Here is a 24354-nt window from a genome sequence, read left to right on the forward strand (position 1 = left end):
CAAGAGTCAATAGAAAGAAGTGGCACTGCAAATGTGGAGAAGTATTTTTAAAAGGGGGATATTTCATATGCACAAGGTCAGCAAAAATGGAGTGCTCCCAAGTCTGATCATATCAAGGGCAATCGAATAAGATACCTGGATAACTCTTTTCCACACTGAACTCTGCAAACTTTACAGACAAAAGAACTGTTCAGAGATGCCAGATTGACTCAAGATGATGGTCATTCTGCTCCTTGAATGGTGGCTCCAATGAGTGATGCAGAGGCAAGAATTGCGTGTCCAAATGACGAAGGAGACGAGCAAGACAAGCATCTGCAGGTCTCTGGGCTGGTGGTGTAGCAGTGAATTGGTCCCAGTGGGACTAATATTCTGCAAGTAACTTGGAAAGAGAAAGCTTTACACAGAAGGCTCAGGGGCAGCCCAAGGACGTTGCTGTAGTGACTGGAGTAAATCTGGTGATGGGGATCCAGCACTATGCAGGAGAGAGCACTTGTGGTTGTCCCTTACAAAAACTGTTGCTGAATTGAGGAGAGAATTGGAAAAATTTTCCTAATTACAGATTCACTCTGTTTCTGTATCCTGACATTTTGTCTCTGCTAGAGTGTAGGAGTTAAAACAGCCTGGAGAAAAAGTAGGAGAGAGGCAGGGAGACTACTTTTGACTCCACATTGCTTGTAAAAATAAGAGAGTTTTACCATAAAATGAGGAACATGTTCTCTGTCATTATTTACCTCGGATTAAGTATTCCTGGTATATGGGTGAATTCCTGCTCTGGCCACTCCTCAAGACTGTTCGCCAGCAGAAATGGAGAAAACATTTCATTTGCGGTGAGCCTGGGGCACCCCGTAATAGACGTTGTTGTGGAAGGAGGGCTGAGGAGCCTGTGAAAAGGCTTGACTGGTGACTGTCCCAGTGTGATGGGGAAGGAACCCAGTTTAAGTCCTAATTTAGATTTTCCTAATGCTAGCCACAGAAATTGCCTCAATGTGTTTGAATTTTTATAACTATCATGTGTGGGTTCCTTTTTTTTCCCCCTTTTCTCTTTTTCTCCCTGGCAAGAAATCCTTCTTCTTCTGAAGAAAATATTTTTAGTATTAAGCTCTAAAATTAATACTGACCTAATATTCAGGGTTTTTTTCTATGTCTTGGAACATGCCCACAGGTTGGGAAGTAGAAGGGAAAAGAAGATTTGAGAAGGATGAAATGTTCTCTTTACTGTGTTGTGACAGCTCTGGTCTGTGTTCTCAGGGTATCAGTGTAAGGCTTGAATGCTGTAACTAAAATAGCTTCTAAATGGTTGCACATGACTATGAAAAGTTGTATGCTATGCTGTAACTGCTGTTTTTCTGTTGAAGTTATCAGCTTTATTTACTGTATTTAAAAACTCAAAAAATGGTATATGCTATTCAGTGTGAAAGGTTTTGTGGGAAAAATTTCCTATGGTCCTTGTGGTATTCGGGCTTGGACAGTCACAGATGAGTTGTGCTTAATCTCGATTTGGAAACTTTCGTGTGGTATCGAGTTGGGTTATTTTTGCATTACTTTTGATTTGCTGAAAAACAATATATTGAAAACTAGAATATCAAACCCCTAGATTCGTTAGGTTTCAGACTTTACATTAAAAGACTTGCTACTCGATATATACTGCTACAGTGCATCATTTCAGATTATCTCAGACTCGTCTGATGTGATGTGTAATGTGACTACAGAACTGGATTTGCCATAATGCAGCATGACTGATCAGGTACCAGCATGTGCAAGAGCTTTCCTGTTGCAGCTGGTACTGCAATATATATTTTTCTACAAAGCTCTCCTTATTCCACCTCTACATTTACAGAAGATAATACACAATATCTTTTTATTTTTGCTGTAGTTTTTTTCTGGGTTTTGTTGTATCATTAATTATCTTTCTATATTCTATATATTTCCAGTACTCTGTCTTCAGAGTAAGGATATTATTTCTTATTTTGCACTGTTCTTTTTTACTGCCCGTATCAGAGTATCGATGACTGGAAACGGCTTTTGCATAAAGGTGGATGGTTTTTTTTGAGCAGTGATGAAATGCCTTCTTGTCTAACATGAATCAACTGATAACAATGCATCTAAATATTAATATTTTCAACAGACTGTTTCTTTATGAAGAGAATAATGAGATAATGGGTAAAATCCTGATCTTTTTGAAATGTGACGAACTCTCAAATTTGAGAATGTATTTTGCTGATGTGTAAACTGAAATAAAACATGTTACATTTTCCCATTCCTGTTTGACCTCAAATCTGAGACAATTAGGATGAATGATTAGAAATAGAAAGGAAGAGACAAAAGAAAACTTGTATTTTGCTCTTCCCAGTGAATGCAATGACATTGTTCATCTTGAGACAGCTGCTTGGAAGTATCTTCTAAGTCTGCGCAAGAAGGAAAGACTGAGCAGCACGTTCTGTTTCTTCTCTCGATTCCTGCTCTTTCTGCACAGGATCCTCTGTAATAAGCTGAGGCTGTAGTCCCTTCCAGGTTCATTTAATCTATGGGTGATGTACTTCAGTGGTGTCTCCTTTGATTCACTAAACTGTTGTTGTTAGGGATTTTTAGGCTTTTCCTTCTGGGTGATGTAGCTTTGGGGGGGGAAAAAGGGAGAAAAATGCTATCTTTTGAGTGGTGGAAGGAAGAGCTAGCAAAATTTTAAAGGACCTTTTGGTTTATGAATATTTGCGGTGTGCCCCTACAAGAGCTACTCAGGCTTATGTCTTTTAAAAAAAGCTATTTTAGAATATCTTTGTGCTAGCTTGGCTTTAGTCAACAAGGAAATATGTGAAGTTAGATGGTAGTGAATTGATAGGGAGTATGAAAGTTGTGTAAGTGGTGAAGAAAGAACAGGTTTTTAGAGAATTTATTGAAGTAATCATTAGAATCTTACAATCACTAAACTAAAACCTGGTGGGGTTTAAAGAAACTGAGGGATTCACTCTTTATACTACATTTTTATGATCCTTAAGAACTTGGTAGTACTTGGAACCAAACTAGGTCTTCCTGTAGGTAATAGTGGGCAAGATAAACCGAAGTTTGCATTATATTCCTAAGTTCGTATTGTATTACATGTTTTCAGTTTTGTATTCCTCTACTTACGCAAGTCGGACCAATTTATCCAAATTTTAGCATACAGTAGAGAGCTGAAGTTGTAAGTCTGTTTATCTGGATAAATCTTCTGTCTTGTTTAGGACATTATAATCTGATCGTTCAGCCCATAGGTGCAATAAAACAACTTATGATGAAAGAAGGTGGAGGGCCTTGTGACAGCTCTTTTGTAGGCAACAGCTTTGTTCTTTGCCATTTTAGCACTATGCTTTTTATCCTCTCAAGAATAACTTTTTCTCTTAAGGACTGTAAAATGAAACTAAATGGCTCTATAAAATATAAAGAAACTCAAATATTACTTTTGATATAAAGAAGAATGAACACAGTGTATCATCTTTGTTCTGTTAATAGGAGGTATATTTTCAGTAGTTCATGTATTTCAATCTTTGTGGAAGATAGCCCCAGAGAAGAATGGAAGAGAATTTTTACATACGAAAGGAAGTTGTATAGTCATATGCTTGAGTTAAACAACTGTCTGTATGAGGTTGTAATTTTTTTTTAATCCACTATGCTTATTATTTTTGAAGATTGATCCTGTTCTAATTAAATGAATGGAATTTTTTCTTTGGTTTGTTTTTGAAAAATGATCAGGTGGTTAGGATTGATTTGATATGCTTTTAAATCTGATGAGTCTCTGCACGTTCGGCTGATACTTTAAACATAGTTTTGCAAGCTATCCTGGTCTGAACCAAATAGTCAACAAAAAGCAGCTTTTTTTAAGTACTGTAACTTGTTCTAGGGAGTTTTCAGGATTGTCCATAGTTAACTGTGTAGGCTAAGAGATTTTAGCAGCCCTTTGGCAAACATGTTGTGAAATACAGGCCTTACTTTGCAGAGTTAACAGCCCCAGAATAATACATTGTTCTCCTGGTTTAAAAAGTTCTTCACTTTTTTGAGATTAATTTTATCCTGATACCTATACCTTCCTGCTGCAAATGGGTAGTATCCATGCCTGTTTTAGTTAGCAGGAGTTGTGGTACTGACATCTTGCATATCGTAGCAGAAAGAGAGCCAGTAGTGAGCTAGTTAAAACACTACTGAGTGTAAGGTTATTCTCAAGCATAAAAGCAAAATCCTATTTGCTTTTTGAGTACAGGTTCATTTTCAGCACGTTCATTTTCAGCAGGCGGATTAGAAGACTGACCTTTCTGACACTAGGTACTTAAACAGCTTCTTTGAATGTTTTTTTCATAAGCCTTTTTGTTCAGTCCTGGAGAGATTGATGATTGCATGGTTACCTATATTTATGTTTCATTGCAATTTGTGTCTGTTCTATGTTTTAGTCTAGAAGTTATTTATAATACATAAAAATGAAACTTATCTAATAAGCATCTCCAACTTCAATGCATGAATTTGTAATTTTGTGTGTTGGAAAAGCTTCTGGTCTTGCCTTTGAGTGTTGTAGGTTCTTGCATTCTTACTCTCAGGATTTTTTTTCCTATTTTAATTCGTATGCATTATGCATTCCTATGTTTTTGCTAGAAAAATGCCAGAAATTTATGGAATCCTAAGCATTCCACTATAAATAATATTTAAAAATACATTAATCCTTACAATGAATAGATACATATTTTTCTTGTCTGATACAGTCTAGCTTAACGTTAAATTACGCACCTAGCATTTCAGTGTTACTGGTTTTGACAGTGTTAGGCTAGTTTGGGGATGTTCTTGAATTAAAAAAAAAAAATAAATCAATTGAAAACTCCTATTCTCCCCCCCCAGTCTTGAAAATGGGGAAGATGACAGAAAAAACTGAATGGATTGCTTAATAAAATTTAAATAAACCTGCAAACAGTCACCAGTGAGAGAAAATGATGAGTGGGTCATTTTTTAATTATACTCCTGCTTTTAAAAAGGGATCGGTAGGGAAGATAAACAAAACACAGGTACAGGAATGGACCAGTGTGTTGTACATAAATTTGATCTTTGGAAATAAGTCTGCCAATAGTGTGTTGGTATCTTGGCAGTGTGAATAGTGATCTTCTGTTTTTATTTGTTAAATTAAGTGTGTGTAGCAACAGCTGTAGGCATTGGGCAACTCATTTAAGAAAGGCTAGCCAAACCCCAGTAAATATTTTCTAATTGCTTTTGAAATTACTCATGTTACCCAGTGTATCACTGCATAATTGTGACCTAACTGTCCCAAATTTGTGCTCATGTTTTTGAATGTGGTGGTTCTCAGTGTGAACTGCTCTTCCTTGTACATCCACATAACAAAATACTTGAAAATGAAAAAGTGAGCATTCTTTAGGTCCATAAAATGATCCTAGTTACTTGAACAGGAATAAAAAACAGATGATGTTTGTTTTGATATATAGTATTCTAGCTATTGTGACACCTGAGTTAGTTACAGGGTGTATTTTAAGGACCAGGTCTGCATAATACCATAATTCAGATTTCGTTTCAAGGTATGTGGTAAAGTCTATATTTCTGATTCACATCAGCGAAAAACATTAAAGGGTGAATAAAACTAGTTGTTCGTGGATTTGGATTTCCTGCTGTGAATTGTGCATTATGTTCTAGATTTTATCGCTTTAAAGCAGATTTTTAATTTTTTTTTAGGTCAAACATACGGCCAGACTATGCGGATACAAGCTTTCATGAGTTCAAAATGCATACCTTCAGTCGTGTGACATCTTGCAAAGTCTGTCAGATGCTTCTGAGGTAAGATTTTTAAGTTTGTTGGTTTTTTTTCCACCAGGTGAAATATCTGAGTCAAAGGAGTATGTGGAAATACATGGCTAGCTGGTTACCTGTCCAAGACAGACAAGCCATGAAGTCATACATAGTATTTCTTGTTCTATTAGCAAGTTTTTATAATAACATTTCCAAATATTAGCAGGAGTGCTGTTAAAAGCTCAAAACATCAAGATGCTCCTCTTCACACTTTATTATGATTCTTTTATGAGAATTGCTTTATTTAATACAGGAGTTCTTATGTAAATGACAACCGTTTTGTACAGTTTTGATTTCCATGGCTGTTCCACGGGTCCCATTGCTGTAGACCACCAATCACAAGAACAGATGGAATATTTTTTCAGAAAATCGGATGATGATGATGCTCATAAATGTTTCATATGGGGAGATTGCTTTGTGAGACAGAAAATAACTATGAGGCATTAACAGGCATTTCTGAACCAGAGATATGTAGACAAATTGAAGATAGATGTGGCAAAGCTAGGTAAGAAATGCTAGCAGACAACTAATGCTTTCATGAACAAGGATTTGTAAGGCTAACTTAAGCTAAGAAATCCCATGTTTTCTGCCTCTTTCCTCTGAAACACACACATGCTTGCACATCTGTAGTTTCTCATTCGTTATTAGAGCTATCTTTTAGGAGCTACCTTGTTTGCTTTTTTGTAGATATGGAATGTCCAATGGTATAGAGGTACGTATTGAACCTCAATTTCATAGTGTAAGTTGGACATGCAAAAGCTTCGTAAACTTTGGCCAGTTCAGGTGTTCATGTTGCATATTGTTGATGTTCTGAAAAATGTAGCCACAGCATTTTAGAAAGGGCATTTGAAGTATGGGTAGTGCTTTTGTTAAGCACAGGCACAGAATAAAATAACCTCAGGTATGTTCCTCCCTGTCATGTATTTTTTCCTTTAGCAACCTTTTTCCTGGACAGTTAGACTAACCTGAATTTTTTGAGATTTTTTTTGTTTTCTGATGATTGCGCCCCCTCCCCCCCCCCCCCCGCCCCTGCAATGCAATAAGGTCTAAGTAACTATGAAGAGTGGTGCAGACATCCTGAACTTAGAAATGGCAAGACTAATTTCTGAATTTGAGGCAGTATAGTTGAGTCACTATGTCTCTGTTACTGCACTAACTGCTGTTGCTGAGAAACGGCTGTCTTGCTCTCAGGACACAGCTTGTATGATGCTGCATTGTTCTGCATAGGCATGCCAATTTGCTCCAAGATAGCTTGGGTATCCCTAAGTGCTACCTTGTGGTATATAGACATGTCCCTGGATATCTAAGTTGTGTTGAAAGCCTGCTGGACTTAGCCTCATAAAGTGTCTAAATCACTTTTAAAAATTGTCATTTTAAGCTTCAAACATAAGCTAACATGTAAATACTTTAAAAAAAAATCTGAACCTTAGTGCCTAATCTTTAAGTGAGGATAAAATCCTAGTCTTAGAAGCATCTGCAGTGAAGGATAATGTTAGGTCCTATACTTTTATCTAGAGAACCTTGCATTCCAGTGTAGCAAAAAGGAAGAAGAAGTAACAATGGAAGACTGCATTAAAATATTTTTATACTTTCTACTTATTTATCTTTAAGTTTGTGTATTCTGACACTTAAAAATACTGATCTTCTGAATTTAATTAAAAATATATTTAATCACTAACAGTCTAGAAATTGCTGTAGTAAATAGTACTTGCTGTACATTTCATTCAGGTTTAACTTGTTCAGTCCTGTGTTCCATCTGAGACACCTGATTTTCCTTTGAAGCTGAAGGTGTCACGTTAGACTAGGACGCATAATCACTCTAAACTGGTCAGGATAATCTTGGAGATGGACAAGTCTAGTGTGAAGAGTAAGCAGATACATCAGTAGATGGAACTCAATATAACTGCTCAGAGATACTTGTAAAAAACTGTTTCCCTGTTAGCCATTCAGTGAATCGTACCTAAGAGAAAAGCCATGCACAAATCTGAAAACAAATCAGTTTCCTCAGACTGAAGTACAGAATCCAATTGACTAAGGGGAACTGGAAATCATTAGAGTAAGGAAAGTGACTCCTTATTTAGCAGCTCTGAATATTACCTAAAGTGTGCCTGGATATCTATCTTTCTTTTTAAATGAACAAATTTAAAGTCAAGAATATTTGCATATAGCCTATAAACTCCTTAATGCTTAAATATATATTCACATTTACAACACTCTTGAAATGGATCTTACTCTTCATGGTGTCTAGGCAAATTGCCATTGAGATGAAACGAGGTGTAGATCTATAGTAGGACAGATACATAATGGTACAACTTCAAGCATACTGTGCCAAAGTTGCTTTGGGCTAAATTGAAATGGAGATTGTTACTCTACTAGTAGTCCAGAAGAACTGTCTGGTTGTGATTTTTAAATGGCTAGTAGTGACGAAAAACAGATGAGCTGCTTGTCAGTTGTCACTTTTTTCTCGAGCCTTTAAGGACTGCCGTTATGCAGAACAGCAAATGACTTCTAATACCTTCTGCCATGTCTCTTATTTCCTTTATGTGTGGAATTTATCACCTCTAATGTATCACTACCTAATTTTGTTTTACAGGGGAACATTTTATCAAGGCTATTTATGTTCTAAGTGTGGAGCTGGAGCACACAAAGAATGTTTAGGAAGATTAGACAATTGTGGCAGAGCTAATTCAGGTGGTAAGTCATTTTTATTGTTAGAATACCATTTTTAATTAGGACATAAAACTTGCTAGATATAATTAAGGTTTAATTTACCTCTAATTTGTGTTTATTGTAACATACATACTTGTGAAACTACCATTTATAAGCACAATTAGAATTACATTTAGAATTCATAGGGATTTTTATTGCTACTATATTGAAATGTTCAAAAGCAGGAGACAACTGTTATAGGTCAAACCCAATTTCTTGTCAATGTCGTATACACCAAGGAATCGCTCTCGTTTTAATCGTAGACTGCTCGTATGTAACACCTACTGTATGGCATATCATCTATCATCCTTGTGGTTCTTCCTTTATGTCTATGTCAATTTTCGTATTTTCCTCTCAGCTCCTAAAGCTGTTTGTTTGTGTTGCCTCAGCTTCCTCTTTCATCTCTTTGGTTTCCATGGTTTCTGTCCACTCATAATATTCACAAAAAGGTGATTGATAGCTCTCTACTTCCCACATCTGAGGACCATTTTTTTTCCTCCTCTTTTAATCGACTGCTGTACTCTGAGTTTCTTCCCTGGCCATTGTCACTTTGCAGTTCCCCTGTTCTTTGTCTGCCCTTCGGGACCTTAGGGGCTCTTTTGACTTTAGCTACCATTTGGTCTCCCTCAGATGAGTCCTTGACCTCTTGCCTTTCTGCTCGGTATTGTATCTGTAATTCTCTGACATCTTCTAGATCTCCCACTACTAATGCCAAATGTTAGCCCTCATCATTTGACTCCCTTCCCTGTACCTATTCAGTTGGTGACAGTGAGTTTGTTACATTCCAGCCAGGTAGTCACATAACCATATGCCATTTTTGACTCTTCCCTCTGTCCAGGTTCATAACTATTCTTTCTTCTTTCTAGAGATGATTTGGTGCTGATGGGGGGCACAACTGACAAACACCTTCTCCTCCACCCCCAAATTTCTCTACCCACTAATACGTTTGAATTCCTGTTTGAATGTGTTTGAACGAGAAAAGCCATTGGAACCGTGATGATTTCTGGAAAGTGCAGTTGTATATGTTGGGGAAGTTTCTAATTAATTGTTCTTCTCACTTCTCTAAAGCTGTACATTCCTTTCCAGAATTATTTCATAATAGTTTGTAAAGTTTCTCATGTCTCATATAAGCTACTGCAACCCCCACTGGGTTATTTTCTTTTTGACATTACTGTCTACAGTCTTTGCAAAATGCTCTTGCAGAGATAATCTCTCTCCTGCTGCTTGAATTACATCATGACTTCATCCACTGTTCTTCACAAAGCTGCTGCTTCAAGATTTTGGTTCTAGCTTTTTGTTCCTTTCAAAAGTGTGTAAGCTTGTTTCTGTCTTCATCCCTGTTTGTGTTATTTGCTGACTTGTTGGCTTTTGGCTCACTGTGCTATTTGCCTGCTTCATTCTTTCATCAAATTATCAGGATGGCAGGTACTGACTTCTCTGAATGGTTTTGCCCACTTTGCTGAAAATGTGTCCTCTCTCTACCTGATGAGAGACTTTGATGAGGAAGGGAAATCTTGAGGTTTTTTCTCTACTGTTTTCCATTTTTACTCTTTATTTGCCTTTTAAAGAAAGAAGTGTTGATTGAGCAGTGCTGCCCATTCATAATGTGCACAGAGTAAGGAAAGGTTTAAGGAGGTGCTTTACCAGTTCCTGCTTCCCTATATGGTCCAGAAAGAGAGGGGACAATTCACTCTCTTAAATACTGGTTTGTGCAATTTGACTGTGAATGATTTATCCGGAACTATGTTTTCACTTTTCCAGAGCTAAGTTATGAAATGTTATTAAAGGAATGCAGACACAAAGATATAATGTAAAATTCAACATTTTCACTGTATTTTGTGGAAGAAGTGTGCTCTACATGCACAAAGTTCTAATATAGTTTTAATTTTGAAGCTTTTCCTTTTGAAATCTTTAGAGAAATTAATGTAGGATAAATTTAATTTTTCTAGTGGTGTCATTTGCTGCTCCTGTGGGAAATTAGCAAAGGTGGCCTGAGAGTGCTATTAGATAAGAAATTGTGGAGCATAGCTGGAATGTTCAATAGTAGCAAAATGCCTGGAACATTCATTGTATTGCTATGTATTTCTTTTGTTTCTCGGGGACTATTACAGCCTTTTTCACAGGGTAAAATAGATAGGAAACACAATCATCCTTTTAGGAAACTGGACATTATTATTCCCTAGTCATGTGGTATTAGCTACGACCGCAGCCGTGGAATATATATATCTCCCATGATATATGTGTGGTCTGTTTAATCTGGTATTCTGTTACTCTGCCAATGGTTGATTCCAGACGCTTCACAGGAAAGTGCAAATCCTGTGTGTGGTAGACAATGCCCAGGACTCATGCTGCTTTCTTAATCCTGTTAAATTTTTTTTTTAATCTTTTTGGTATTCTAAGAGTTTTTACATCTTGCTAATGCTTTTGCATAGCTTCCCTATTTTTGTTGATAGAAATATCTAATTGCGTTTCAGAAGTTTTGGAACAGTGAGTTCTGTAAAGTTTTTGTTTGCCTTTTGGTTTTTGTTGGGTTTTTTTGTAGGCTGCGTATCTTATCCTGGTTATGTTTGACCTTTTTACCTTTTTAATGTAACATGTGACCTTGTAGGTTTTTGTGAGAGGAGTCAATGGAAGTCTTGACTGACTGCTTCTGTATGATAAATTATTTTAGAACTTCTCATGACCACTTATTAGTATACTCTCTGAGCTGAATAGTCTTAAATTTCTTTTATTCTATCTTCATAAGTGGAACTTTTTCTATGCCTCAAGTAATTTTAATTCCCATTCTGTAGACCTCTTCTATTTCTAGAGGCCTATTTGAAAACAGGTGATCGAAATTCGAAACAATGCCATGAGAATATACTATTAGGTTTCTTAAAGGCATTTGAATTTTCCTCAGCATTTTCTGGTTTTGTACAGTTTAAGGTTTTGTTTTCTTTAGACCACTGAGGAGATGTTTTTGCTAGCCTTTCTGAAGTGATGCGTAGAACTTCCCTGAGTGGATTAAATCTTTATGTATTTCATTCCAAGTCACAGTTTGTGAAAATTCAAGACATCCAAAGACAGACGAAACTTTTAGAATGACAAATTTAATAAGTGTCAGATTTAGATGATACACTTACGAGAGAAACATTGACAAAAGCTGAAGATAAATTGCTGTGTTGTCATGCTGTGCCTTATACAAAAACATATGCCAGCTCTTCAGATGTTTTGCTTCAAAGAAGGCCAGTTCAACAGACTGTAGAAGGTGCAGTGATAAAAGATGCAGAGTTAATCAGCTGAATTAATAAATAGAACAAAATGTCTGCATTTAGCCCTTGTGGTTTTTTGTTATTGTTCCTGGCCTTGTTGCTATAAGTCGGCAGTGCTGGCTGAAGTCTTCTGTGCTCATTTCTGTCATTACTGACTTAACTTTTTTCCCCTGAAATGCTGCCCGGTACATGCTCAAGTAGTCCTCTGCATTTTCATGTATTTTACTTTTATGCCCTATCACTTAATTTTTCTGTGACTTGAATCCTCCATGACCCCTCTTTTTTGCTAATGTTCTGATGAACTCCTTCAAGTCTGACTGTGCAGCCTTAAACACAAGGCCTTACGAAATCCTGAAACACAAGGATTACAAAATGGATGCACATATTTCTCTGGCAGGGCCATTTATAAGGACATACGTGTTGTTTTTTTCTCAGGTGGATGATGTGGAGATCTGTTCTTCCCTTTCTACCTCTTCTGGCTTCTCAACTGCACTCCTATGCCTTGTTTCAAGGCACAGGACAATTTTACGTATCTGGTGATGCTCTCCCACTAATTGGAAGGGTTTATATTTGGGAATGGTTAAGAGTGTGACCTTTGGTAACTGAGCATGAGTAAGACACACCTTCAGTCAATGAACTGGGAAGCTGTCTCCCTCATTATTCCCATTTTCATTGCACAGGTTGTTCTGTGGCCCTTGCAATTTCTGCAGAGGTCCTCAGAATTGATAAAACAGTATCACTCTGCCCAGAACATACTGCAGAACTCCAGTCTGTTTCCTAGTCGGAAACAGCAGAATTAGCAATCCGTTTCTATTGCCAGACTGGAATTTTTCCAAGTCTGTCCAATTATATTGAATTAAGTCTTCTCAGGCGAATGTTTGCTAGTTCAACAGATTATTGAATATTTCAATTAGATGAACCTCCAATAATGGTTCTGGAATCTGAAAAGGTGAATATTTTAAATATGATGCCAAACCCACAAAATTATCTTCTTTATATCACTGTTCCCAGGGAATGTTAGAAGCATCTCTTATCAGGGCATAGACGGATTGGAAAAACATTAACTGGGCATTTTTATAGTAACTTTTAGTTAACTTATGCATGATTCCTTTCTCCTTCAGATAATTCCATTTGAAAAAGTACTACATTTCCTTAGGTGGAAAAGAAGTTTCTTCATCTATGTGATGAACTTGAAAGAAAATGTTACCATATGAATGGGTTAAGTTTAGTGTTGCTTTTATATGGTTATGTGTATGCCTGATAATATAGTCCATGCTGTTTATGTAATAATTGCTTGCTACAGCACATTAGCGATTATTCATAAAAAGCATATGTTTTTAACATCTAAAAAAACCCCAGCAGCTTTCACTGTTTACCTTTTTGGTGGCCTGATCGATAGTTGCAAAATTGCTGGCTCTCCTCCAAACCTACCATGTCAACAGCATTGACAAGTAAATGCTCAAATCCCAGAATGTTCATTGGAGTAATTCCACTTCTTATTTAACTGCAACAAAGGTTGAGCTGGATTGTTTAACTAACCATCCTTGCTCAACCTGAACAAGTGTCACTTAGGGGGCTTGATATTTTGTGCAGAGTCCTATGCTATGGTACTTCTAGGTCACAATTTGCTTTTCTTCTGATTATGCAATGACTGGAAAGGAGCAGGTAGTCCCATAGATCCTTCAAAGTGGCTTACTTTATAGTTGCTGCATTTTAAATATTTTGAATTTTCTTTTAAAATAGGAAGGTGAGTACTTTACTACACATCCTTATTTACTCTCCATTCAGTTAGCATGTAAATCCAGCTGCTCTTGTGCATCCCTGAGGAGCAGCTTATTCCCATTTTCCGATCTGTGCTCCCTCACTTACAGAGGCCAGCTGCTGCTCCTGTTGCTTTTGTAGTAAAATATAATTATCAAAATGTGACCCAATGGTATCATGGCCTCAGTGAATAAACAAAAACCCTAAAAATTGTGCTGAACTATGGCAGTAACTGAGAACTTGATAATTTCATTGGCACATTGGTGACGAGCAGGAGCTTGAATTAAAATCACCATGTGTAAAACATCTGCTGGTGGATATCCTCAGACATTTATTTTTTTCTAAAAATAGAAAGAAATTAGGGTTTTTTGCTCTTGTACTTGTGTGACATTTGGAAAAAAAGATCTCTCATGAGGAAGCAATTAATATAATTCAATACAGAATATTCTGATATATAGGAATATTTAAACCGTAATGAAATAACAAGACAAGCATAAGTCTTATTTTTTTAATATCCAGATACTGGATATTTTTCTATTCCTGAAGTGTTAATAGTGAAGTCACAAATGGCATTTCAGTCCGTCAGTGTTGGCAATGTAATGACATTTATTTTATGAGAGTTATCAGGAGTATTTATTACCGTCCTGTGTAGGGATTTCTTGAATCCAATTATTTAAAGTTAATCAATGAGTTTCTTAATTATTTATTATGAAAAGTGTTGGGATGCTGCAATCACCAAATGGAACTCATTCCTGTAGTTGCGTTTGGGATATTTCCTAGAGGTAAAATTAATATTCAACAGCAACCACTAAAAATCAGATTTATTCATTCCCATTTGGGGATAGAATGACATTTCTGTTTGATTTTTTTGATAAGAGATGTGCAGAACTAAATATAGGCCATTTGAAAAAAAAAAAAAACCAACAAAAAACCAAAAAGCCCTAAGTCTGGATTTGAAGTTTTGGCCCTCCCTGCAAGTACTTACCTAAATGACTTCCCTTCATTTGAAGTAATTTATAATATTGAGATGGAACATTCAAAAAAGGTGATTTTATTCAGATTTTGGCAAAAATTGTGAAAGGCATATCAAATTGCAAAAGGAAATTCCAAAATTATATTGAATTTCAACAGCACTTGGGCAACTAATTCCCTCAGGCTCCATAGAAAACCTCAGTAGTCTAACTGCATCTCCTCCTTTTGGGGCGGGCTTATTTTTCTTCTCTTTGCTCACTATACAAATGCAAATTAATACTTTTGGAAAGGTTATAATCATAAAAGTGTTTTCTGTGGACGTCAAGATGATGCGCCTCTGGCGTGCTATATGAGAGAGGAAGCGGTGACTGAAAGCGTACGTGAGAAGAGAGCTCTGCCAGTGGTAAACAGGCTGTGCCTCCCCGGCCCATCCCAGAGTCCTCAGCTGGCATGCTTGGTCTCAGCATGCCTTATCATCTTTGCATAAAATGCTGGAAGGCCAAAGACTTTTTTTCCCACACTTTACTATTTAATGTAATTTTTTTTAGCGGAACAACATCTGCTTGCAGTGAAAACTTTTTAGTTGATTTACGGTGAATATGGCTTACTGTTTACAAGACACTACAGTAAAAGTTTTCAAATGTGAGGAAGTACAGACCGGGCACGTGCAGTTTGTGCTTTGCCTTGACAGTGTGTGCAGTTCTAGAGAGTGCGCACAGATAAATTCATCTCTATGTGCTTTGATAAGGCACCGAACCAAAATCTAGAATACACCCAAATACCTGTTACCAGATTAGACATTCAAAGAAAAATGTAAAAAAAACCCCCCCTTTTTGTGTCTTTTGTGATGTGTGGTGGTATATGCATGCAAAAGTGTTATTGTCTTGATGCAGTCCTTCTGATCACCCACAGGACTTCATTTTTTTTTTTTTTCCTCGTTTTTAAGTGGTACAAGAAAATTCATAGCAGAAGAGGCAAATAAAACAGCAGTGTCTTTGGGGTCTGTGGTATACTAATACAATGCTGAATTGAACTTAGACATGAAATACAGAAAATTTTGAAGCTAAAGGTATACATCTTATCTTGATATATGTTGGCATGCTGTGAAAAGACAGAGACAAGATAAGGTGTAAAATCGACTTGCAATGAAGACCTGTAGCTTTTGTGTTCCAACGAGTGAATATTTATGAATTATTTTTAAAATGTTCTAAAAGTTTAAAGTTTAGTGGACCAGACTGCTGTGCCACTGCTGGGAAGTGCAGTATAACTCTCGGCACAGAGCCTTTCCAAGCGGGCTCGGCGCTGCGCGGCGGGACCAATGAGCACGGGAGGAGAGCGCAGCAGGGTTTGCTCAGCAGGACCTGGCGCAGCCGCGGGCTGCCGGGGTGGCTGCAGGTATCAGGTAGCGAACGAAGGCAGCAGGGTTTGTCGTAATGCAACGCAGCACAGACTGAGATTGCTGTATAAAACGTGTACAATTTACAATCGCCAATAATGCCAATTTTTACTTATGTTTCAGAACACGGGAACTTGAAACATGAGGTAAGGATTCATTTTCCTTTGCAGTGATGTTTGTTTTGTTGGTGACTGTAAGAGCTCCTTATTTACTTTGTGTGTGTGATGTTGGAGCAGGTGTGTTTTTCTTTGTGTTTAACAACAGACTTCTTTAGAGTGGTGGAAAATAGAATTTGTCTAAGAAACAAGGTATTCATAATTAAATATAAATTTATTGTGTTCAAAGTGTGAGTCAATTTTTAGTTGATACGGCTTAATGCCAAGAGCACTGGAATGGGTGGAGATGTGTTTTTTAAGTTACAGGTAAAAAACATACATTGCTTCACAACTGATGTCTAGATCCTTACTGTTCCTAGACCAAATCTGGCAGTAGAGTTAAAAGTAAGGGGGTTTTTTTGTTTTGTTTTTTTAATGCTAGCGAGTCCTTCTGGAGTAACTTGCTAGTGTACCAATACCTGCCATGCCAGACTGCTGGGTGATGAAGGATCAGCAGGGCAGTGTTTGCCTCTTCATGTAAAAAGACTTTAGTTGCAGAACTGTCCAGTGTATATGGAGTTTATATAAGCTAGGGAGAATGATAAAATGGGCCCTGTAAAGAGTAACTGCTGTGGTGCGCACAGTGCAGCTTGCCGTCAGCCCAAGAAGGCTGTGAGCTACCCTGAGTTATTTTCTCGGCAGCTGCTGGTGCCTTTCCACGGAATACAGAGGGGCCTGGCCGTTGGGTTTTGTCTGCCCGTTCTGACAAGAGAGAGGCAGCGCTTTAAACATAGAGTATACTAGTTTCTAGCATCTTTTTTAGATCAGAATTTTGTGGTACTTTAACTGCTTAAAGGACATGCTGGTTATGAACAACGTATGAGCATGTATGTTATTTCTCTCCGGGAGCGTGTACGTGTTTGGCGCTATCCCTACAATGGGTAGTGGCATCGGAAGGATGTTATTGCTGATGTGACTGGTGCAGGGGGGAGTGGAGCGCAGGGCTGACCACGTCTGTGCTCTCTGATGTTTGAGCTGTTTCAGTGTCCTGTGCCCCCCCAGGAGGTCGGCAGGGGCTGGGTGAGGGGAGCCCGGCACGCTCTGGGGAGCTCTTTGGCTGTGGGCCGCAGGCGGCAGCAGCGGGCACTGGGTTCCTGGGGGCCTGGCCTGGGAAGGGCGAGGTGGCCCGGCAGGAGCTCTGGGTGAGGAGGGGCCTGCGCAGGCTGCGTTACCACAGACCGTGCTTGTGCCCGCGATGCTGCTGCCCGCCCGCTCTCCTCGCCGCTCCCTCAGCTGTGCCTCCTGCCACGTGCTGCCTGGCTTTTCATGTCTCTGCCTAGAAACACCCGTGAAGTAAGGGCGCTCTAAAATATGGAAGCTACAGCGTAGTCCGTTTGCCTAACACTCTCCCAGTACTGCGGCTGACAGGCAGTGGCGGGGAGCCATAAACAGATCGCCTACTGGGCCTTGGGGGCGAGGTTGCCAGACTCAGTAAAGCTAACTGTGGTGAACGTACTGTGGCTGGATGAAGAAAATATGTATAGTGGTTAAATCTAACCTCTCCCACTCTTCGGCTTCTCACCCCCTAGCTTGATTGGTAAATCTTTTTGTGAGGAAAAAATGGCTTCCTTTCTGGAGCAATTGATTTGCTATTGACTATTGAGTTGATCCAAAATGTCAGGATTGCTTTCATTTTTACCAAGACTCTTGTTTAAGTGCCTGCTTTTACTTCTCTCTGTGCAGAAGGAAACTTGAGCATAGATGAGGATCTGTCATTTCGGAAAACATGGGTTTAAATTTCATACCAGTAATGTAATAAAATCTACTGGTACTGCAACATATTTAAGGGTATCGAGCATGTTTTCATACAGCTCAAGAATTATCTCCTGAAAATTGTTTTCCATCTGGTTCTTTGGTGTATATGACTTACATTGTCACAGAATTATTGTCTTTTTTTTCATTTCAGTTAAACATTTCTGTACGTTCCTTTGTGCCTGCTTTTCCTCCCTCCTGCCCCTCTCCCTCTCTTGTGCAAATCTGTGGTTACTCACCACTCTGCGTGAATCTTTATCAGCAATACAACCTCCATTTAAAAAAAAAATCCAAAAACTAGCATAAAATTGAGCCTTTTGTTCTTATTCAGTAGTATTACCTTCATTGTAGCAGCAGCTTTAAATTTTTCTTCTTTCCACTGCAGCTGAAACAAAACTTGCATCCTCTCTTTAATTAGAGTTGTGGGGTACAGAGAGAGTATGTCCAAAGACACAAGAGTTTGAAAGCTTGTTTTTAAATCAAGCTTGTTATTTTGCCAGCTTGCTACAGGGCTTGGTAATTTGGTTGTGCCTCAGGTTACTGCTTTCTGGCTTGCCTCAGTGTGTGTCCTGCATCAGCTTGTATCAACTGCAAGTAAATCGGGGCAACCTAATTGTTCCCTTTGTTATGCAACATGCTTTTCTCTGCTTGGTTTGATTAAAAAATACATGCATGAACCTTCATGCAAGCTACCAGTTAAAACAAGTTTGCAAAAGCAGATCAGTAGTTCACAGATACGCATTGTTTCACACTGAAATTTTCAGGGATCCATATTAAGTGTCTCGGAGTATAAAATACATTAAAATTTTTTTTTGTAAAGTCTCAGTCTTGTCAGAGAGTTTCTGATTTCACACAGCTTTGGTTCATCCAAATTTAAAAGAAATAGGGAGGCGAGTTACTAAATATATTGAAGTACTTGCCCAGAAAATAAGAAAATGAAGAATTCCGTAAGAAATTCTAGCTACCTGAAGTACAAAGTAGGAATAGTGAAAGTTTCTACCTTATTAAAGCAACGCAAGCAGCTTCAATACTTTTGTGTTTGTGGACATTTTCTGGGGCAGATAATGCCAAACTATTCATAAATGATTTAAAAAATAAATTTGGTTTTGGTATCAAAAGATGTTGATGTATGAACAAACCTTCTACGCATTAAGAATATTTTGAGCCTAGTGTCAGAAAAAATGGGATATATGAAAAAACTGTACATTACTAAGAAAATTTTTCGAAGTATGATCTTTCTACAAGATAAAGATAATTATGGTGGTGGTGGTTGGGGGAAATAACTTAAGAAAACCAGCTTTGCCTAGCAGGTTGTGGGAATGAAAGGAGTGCAATGTGCCTACATGAAAACATGTTTATTCATATCCTTGATTTGTATTTTTGCTATGCAGAAACGAACAAATGGAATTAGAAGAAACTCTAGACACGTGGACCCAGGTTTGTGTCATGACTTTTTAATAGTTAAACATTAAATAAAAGGAGCGAGAAAGCTGTAACTCGCTTTATCAAGTTGCATTATGAATGCTATCGTTGATGCACACAATGTTGAGAACTTGAAAGTCGTGAAGGTCTAAAGCGATTGCTCGGTTGGTGATTTCAAAGATAAGGTCAGCCGATTTTTTTTTTTCCTTTTTTTTAAGCAGTGCTTCAGTTCTATGTGAACAACAAAATGCCTCTGGGCTTTTGGTTAACATGACCCACCCTACTGTACTCCACAGTTTTAAAAGAAATAACTAAGTGCTGAAAAGCAGACAGTTACTTATAAAGCTTAGGTTCTGATCTGCAAAGTTGTGGGTATTCTCAACTCTCTTAACTGTAGTGGTGCTCAGTGCTTAGCTGTATTGAATATGAGTTGCTCTTCTAAAAGGCATAAACCAATTGCAGTTTTATGTAGAATTTCAAAGTGATTTTATTCTTCCTGTTAGTTTATAGTAGATACTTCTGTGGAATCATGGCAGCAGCAGCCCTTAAGAAAATTAAATGCTTGCTTATAGACTGTGTACTCAAGTGGGTGAACATATCCTCTGGATACCCGTTATGTGTCTCTATAAAATACTCAATGGTTTTCAGTGTAACTGTGTGATATTTTTAGTGTTACTTTTTACAGTAATTACATTTCTGTCCTTTATGTTTCTTGTATAGTTTAATTACTGGAGATTTGTTATGCAGATATTATTTAGACTAAAACTAAGCTGTGGATTATTAAATATTTCTAGATGTGGACACCTGAGAATAATTAGAGTCAAATATTAAACAGGATGGCAACTCTATACACCACATAATAGCCTGGCAGAGCTAAGCACTTTCCAAAACTAGGAATGCTGGTTGTGCCACTAGCATTGCAGCTGCCTTGGCTCTGAAAGTCTAAATGTTGTAACTAGCTGAAGCAGACCACACCTTTCTTACTCATGTAACTTTGACGTGTTTTGGAACACGTATTGTCACTTCGTTCCCTCTAGGAAAAAAAAAAAGGCTTCATGATACTCCTAAATTGTTCTGTGTGTTGTTGACTGAAGTCATTAAAGAAAAAAGAAAAAAATAGGCACCCTGTAACTCTGAAAATTACTACAGTCAGAGGGGGAAACATGAAGAATATAAATTAAATAGTGCAGAAGAGGATAAGACTACTTCTTCCAAGTGGGAGTGCTTCAGTTCTTACCATTCAGTGGTGTATGTTGCAGTGAAGTGTTAATGTGTGCCTGCAGAGTAGTCCTTATAGGTCCAGATCTTTAAACACAGCATTCTCATGTAGGCTCCTAAAAGGTTAAGTAACTTACCTTTGTGAACCTTTTGAGTATACTAGTGATTTTACTTGCTGTTGAAGTCCGATAGAAGTATTTACGTGATCTTTATATACAAGGATATTTTAAAATTAGTCTTTATTGAAGACTAAGTACCATTCAAATCACCAGAGTCACTGAATTAAATAGATGTTTAAAAGCTGTATGAAACCAATGCCTAAATACGGTTCTTCTGCCCCACCCCATCCATTAACCTGCACAGAACAGTTCTTAGAGTTGTTGTGGTAGTCTTATTGAGTAAAGTTCTTGGTCTGCATTATATTTTTGAAAGCCAGTAGAAATTCAGAACATCTGCATTATGTTTAAGTTCCTTTATTAGACATACTGTTGCAGAAGACTCTCTTACAGAATTGCTTCTGACATTACCAATTTTTTAAAATAAATAAATAAGCAATAATAAAAAAGATACTACATACTAAAGTGCTCTGTACGTAGACTTTGTCAGTTTTCAAATGAAGTGAGCTTTTTCATTTGCATTTTGTCAGCATATGCATTCTGAGTCCTGCTGTAACTTGGTGGAGATAACTTTTAAAGGCATAAATGTTTTTGGTAAACTCTTGGCATCTCTTTTGCATATTCTGAGTAATATTGCTCATCAGATTGCACATTGCCTTGAGAGACAAAAGATGCTATCCAGAGAGCAGCGCTTGTAAGAGATCAGTTACTTCAAGCATACATTACTGCATTGATGCAAAGAGCTTTTCAAGCACACTGGCATATAAATCTCCATAAATCCGAGCACCATGGTGCTCTTTTTGCTGAGAGAGGTAGTCAAAGTCAGAGATAACATTTAAATCTTGATGTGCTGTCTTTTTTTTTTTTTTTTTTTTTTTTTTTTTAAAAAAGTTTTCTGCCCAGACTGGTTTGTCTTTAGGAGGTTTAATACGCTGCTGCTACCTGTGTTGCATGTTATGGTGCTGAACCATAGGTACTAGTTTAAGAAAGCAGGTATTTTCTGTGAATCAATAACGGCCACCTGCAGTGTCTAAATATTGATGGAGTTTGATATCAGCAGTAAATACAATTATTTTGGGCTGCAAGTATTTTAGCACAAACTTTTCAACATCACGTTCTGTTTTGTCTCTTTCTGTTGTCTGTCTTTGGCTATTTTAGTAAAGAATAATGAACGTGGGAGGCATAGCATAGTCAAGTTGATACGTTGTGCTTCTCTTTTTATGCTTGTTAGAGCCAAATTCAACTTCTACTGACACAGCTTAGCCCTGAATGACAAATCATTTAAATTTGATGAGAAGTATTGCGAGCAGAAGGATGGTCTAAACAAAACAAATGTGAGGATACTGGTTTAAAATATCTCTTGTTTTCTGCTGATAAAGCTCATTGATGGAGGAACCTGTCTAAGCTGCAGTACCCTAAAAGGAATAAGTTCATGGCTGTTTCATTTTTTTTTCTTTGAAGTTTGGTTAAAAGTTTTGACAGTGACAGTTTTCCTCCTTGAGATTTGCTTTGTGCTGAATAAGGAGCAAGGGCAGAAGGAAAAGTGATTAATGGATGATGAGGCAGAGAAATTCCTGGGGAATGAAACAGTCATGAGGAAAGAAATGTGTGCAGAAACTGTACGAAAAGAAATGTGTGCAGAAACTGTACAAGTGAAGAAGAAATCGGAAAGCAAAAGAAAATATGACTTTGTCTTTTCTTTATGCTGTGCACTATGACTTCAGCCTGTGGTCCAGTTGCAGACAGCCTCCTGAATTGGTCCATCTACTAAGTTTTGGGGGAGACAGATTTTAGATAACCTTTTTTTGGATTCATCAGTAGATAATAAAAGCCATTGAGAGAATGAACCTGTAAATGCATCTGCACCTATAATAGCCAGGAAAAATTTCGTCAATAGTTTGCATTTTAGTATAGAACAACATGATTCTGCTTAAATGTATTTGAGAAGTGATTAGATTGGTGTCAGGTTTTGGCTAGCATGGGCATATGGAGTGATAATTAGGTAACATTTTTTAACTTGTGTAAGGAATGTCATGAAAACTTTTATGCATGTATTTAATTTTAAGCATGTGATTTGCACTATTGACTTAAATGACAAATGGACCATTCATATGTGTATTTGTAAGCACAAATTAAGGCTTTGTATGTTTCCTTGAGAAGGATGATGCAATCTGTCCAATGTTTTTGATAGGAAAAATTTTGTATGTATTTTAATAAGAGTAAAAATTAGTTTTCCTTCTCTTTCTCAGCTGTTGGAATAATACATTGTATGTTTGGTATCTTTTTATTTTTTTAATGGTATAAAGAGTCTAAATGTGATAGATTCACAGCTTGGTGTTTTTAAAACTAATTTTACCCTAAACACTTCTGCTAATATAAACATTGGAACTTTAATCTCTAAAAGTGTGAAAGTATATTTCATATCAGAAGGATAAACTTGGTAAAAATAGAACACTAGAAGCCTTATATTCAAGATTCATTGCAGAATAAATGCAAAATCTGATCTCTTAAAGAATGTCACTGAGCATGTTCTGACTTCTTAAATAGCTGATTTCTTTATAAGCATGGATTAAAGCTTAGAAAACCTTCATTCTGAACTGAGCGACAGAACTAACAAGTCTTCTCTCTTCAAAGAAAGTAAAATATTGACTGGGTTTTTTTGGGGGGGATGCAATATTAACAAGTAATATATGTAATGCAAAAGCTTGGGCAAAGATATTTTTCAGCCTGGGAGTTCAAAGTTAAAACAGTAATTTTAAAAATAGGTATTTGTATTTCTGGTTGGTGTCTGGGCCGTACTTGCTGTGTGAAGCAATGCTGTAATACTGATTTTACACAGATTATAAAGAAAAGGATCTGAAGAGAATAACTGGGTTTATGGCCTGAAGTTATATACGTTAAAAAAAAAAAAAAAATCTGTGCAGGGAGAAGTACAGCATTGGAGATATGTTTATTTAATTAGACATAGTGGAGAAAAAAGCTACTGTGTGCTTCAGATTTTATTGAAATTGGATTGTGGAATCCTTTAACTAGCTTGTGTCATAGTTATATGTGTTTGATTACTAAGCAGTGAAACAATATTCACATCTTTGTGTATTATGGTAATGACTGTGTCTCGTCTTCATAGTAAAAATGAGGGCATAGTGTAATATTGGCAGTTGAAATTCCTTTTTATTTAAGAATGAGGTATATTAGACTGTGAGATATTTCACCAAATTCTGACATAGTGTGCTCTGTGATATGCAGGTCTCACTCTGATTTCTGTTTCAGTGCCATGCCAGCCATATGCCCAGCCAAAAGCAAAATCCGGCCCAAATTCAAATGCTGGGATATCCTAACCTGCAGATAGTTCTTTGCCAAGCATGTAGTTGTTACAGATAAAACTACTCTCTTTAACCGAGAATTCGAAGCATATCTTTCATTTTCTTGTCTAATGAACTATCCAGGCAAGCCCTTGGCAGTCCTGATTGACTGTTGTCTGTCTTGTTCAGCCCAGTATAGAGAATACCCAGTTTCATGGATAAGAAAAGATAACCTTCTGCAGTATGAAGCCCAGTGCTGAAAAACTGGTATTCAGGAATTTATTTCTCCATTTCAGCAATGGGGGCAGCTATCTGTGATTCTGGCTGGATCTCTGGTGGCCTATTACTAACTGGCCGTCAATATCATTGTTGAGAACAAGAATTTATCTTGGTTTTAAGCCACAGAAAAAGGTCTACCAAAAATAAAAAGCCAGTATTAAACAATCCCCCAGTATTTAGTTTTCTCACGAGAAGTGAGGAGCTGACTGATGT

The 24354-nt window shown here is 37.4% G+C and overlaps 1 protein-coding gene across 2 annotated transcripts in view; it reads left to right on the top strand.

Annotated features, from left to right (window-relative positions):
• The window catches only part of VAV3 (vav guanine nucleotide exchange factor 3), a 172925-nt gene that overhangs the window by 96763 nt on the left and 51808 nt on the right, over nucleotides 1-24354 (top strand). The window contains exons 16-19 of one of the 2 annotated variants that reach the window (XM_059821822.1): nucleotides 5695-5796; nucleotides 8402-8506; nucleotides 11264-11285; nucleotides 19196-19241. In XM_059821822.1, coding sequence (XP_059677805.1) covers nucleotides 5695-5796; nucleotides 8402-8506; nucleotides 11264-11285; nucleotides 19196-19241 — 275 coding nt within the window. Of the gene's footprint in view, nucleotides 1-5694; nucleotides 5797-8401; nucleotides 8507-11263; nucleotides 11286-16020; nucleotides 16044-19195; nucleotides 19242-24354 lie in introns of both variants that reach the window. The other variant, XM_059821821.1, reaches the window with a different exon arrangement.

Source organism: Gavia stellata, chromosome 10 (genome assembly GCF_030936135.1).
Source record: "Gavia stellata isolate bGavSte3 chromosome 10, bGavSte3.hap2, whole genome shotgun sequence".
Classification (NCBI taxonomy): Eukaryota; Metazoa; Chordata; class Aves; order Gaviiformes; family Gaviidae; genus Gavia; species Gavia stellata.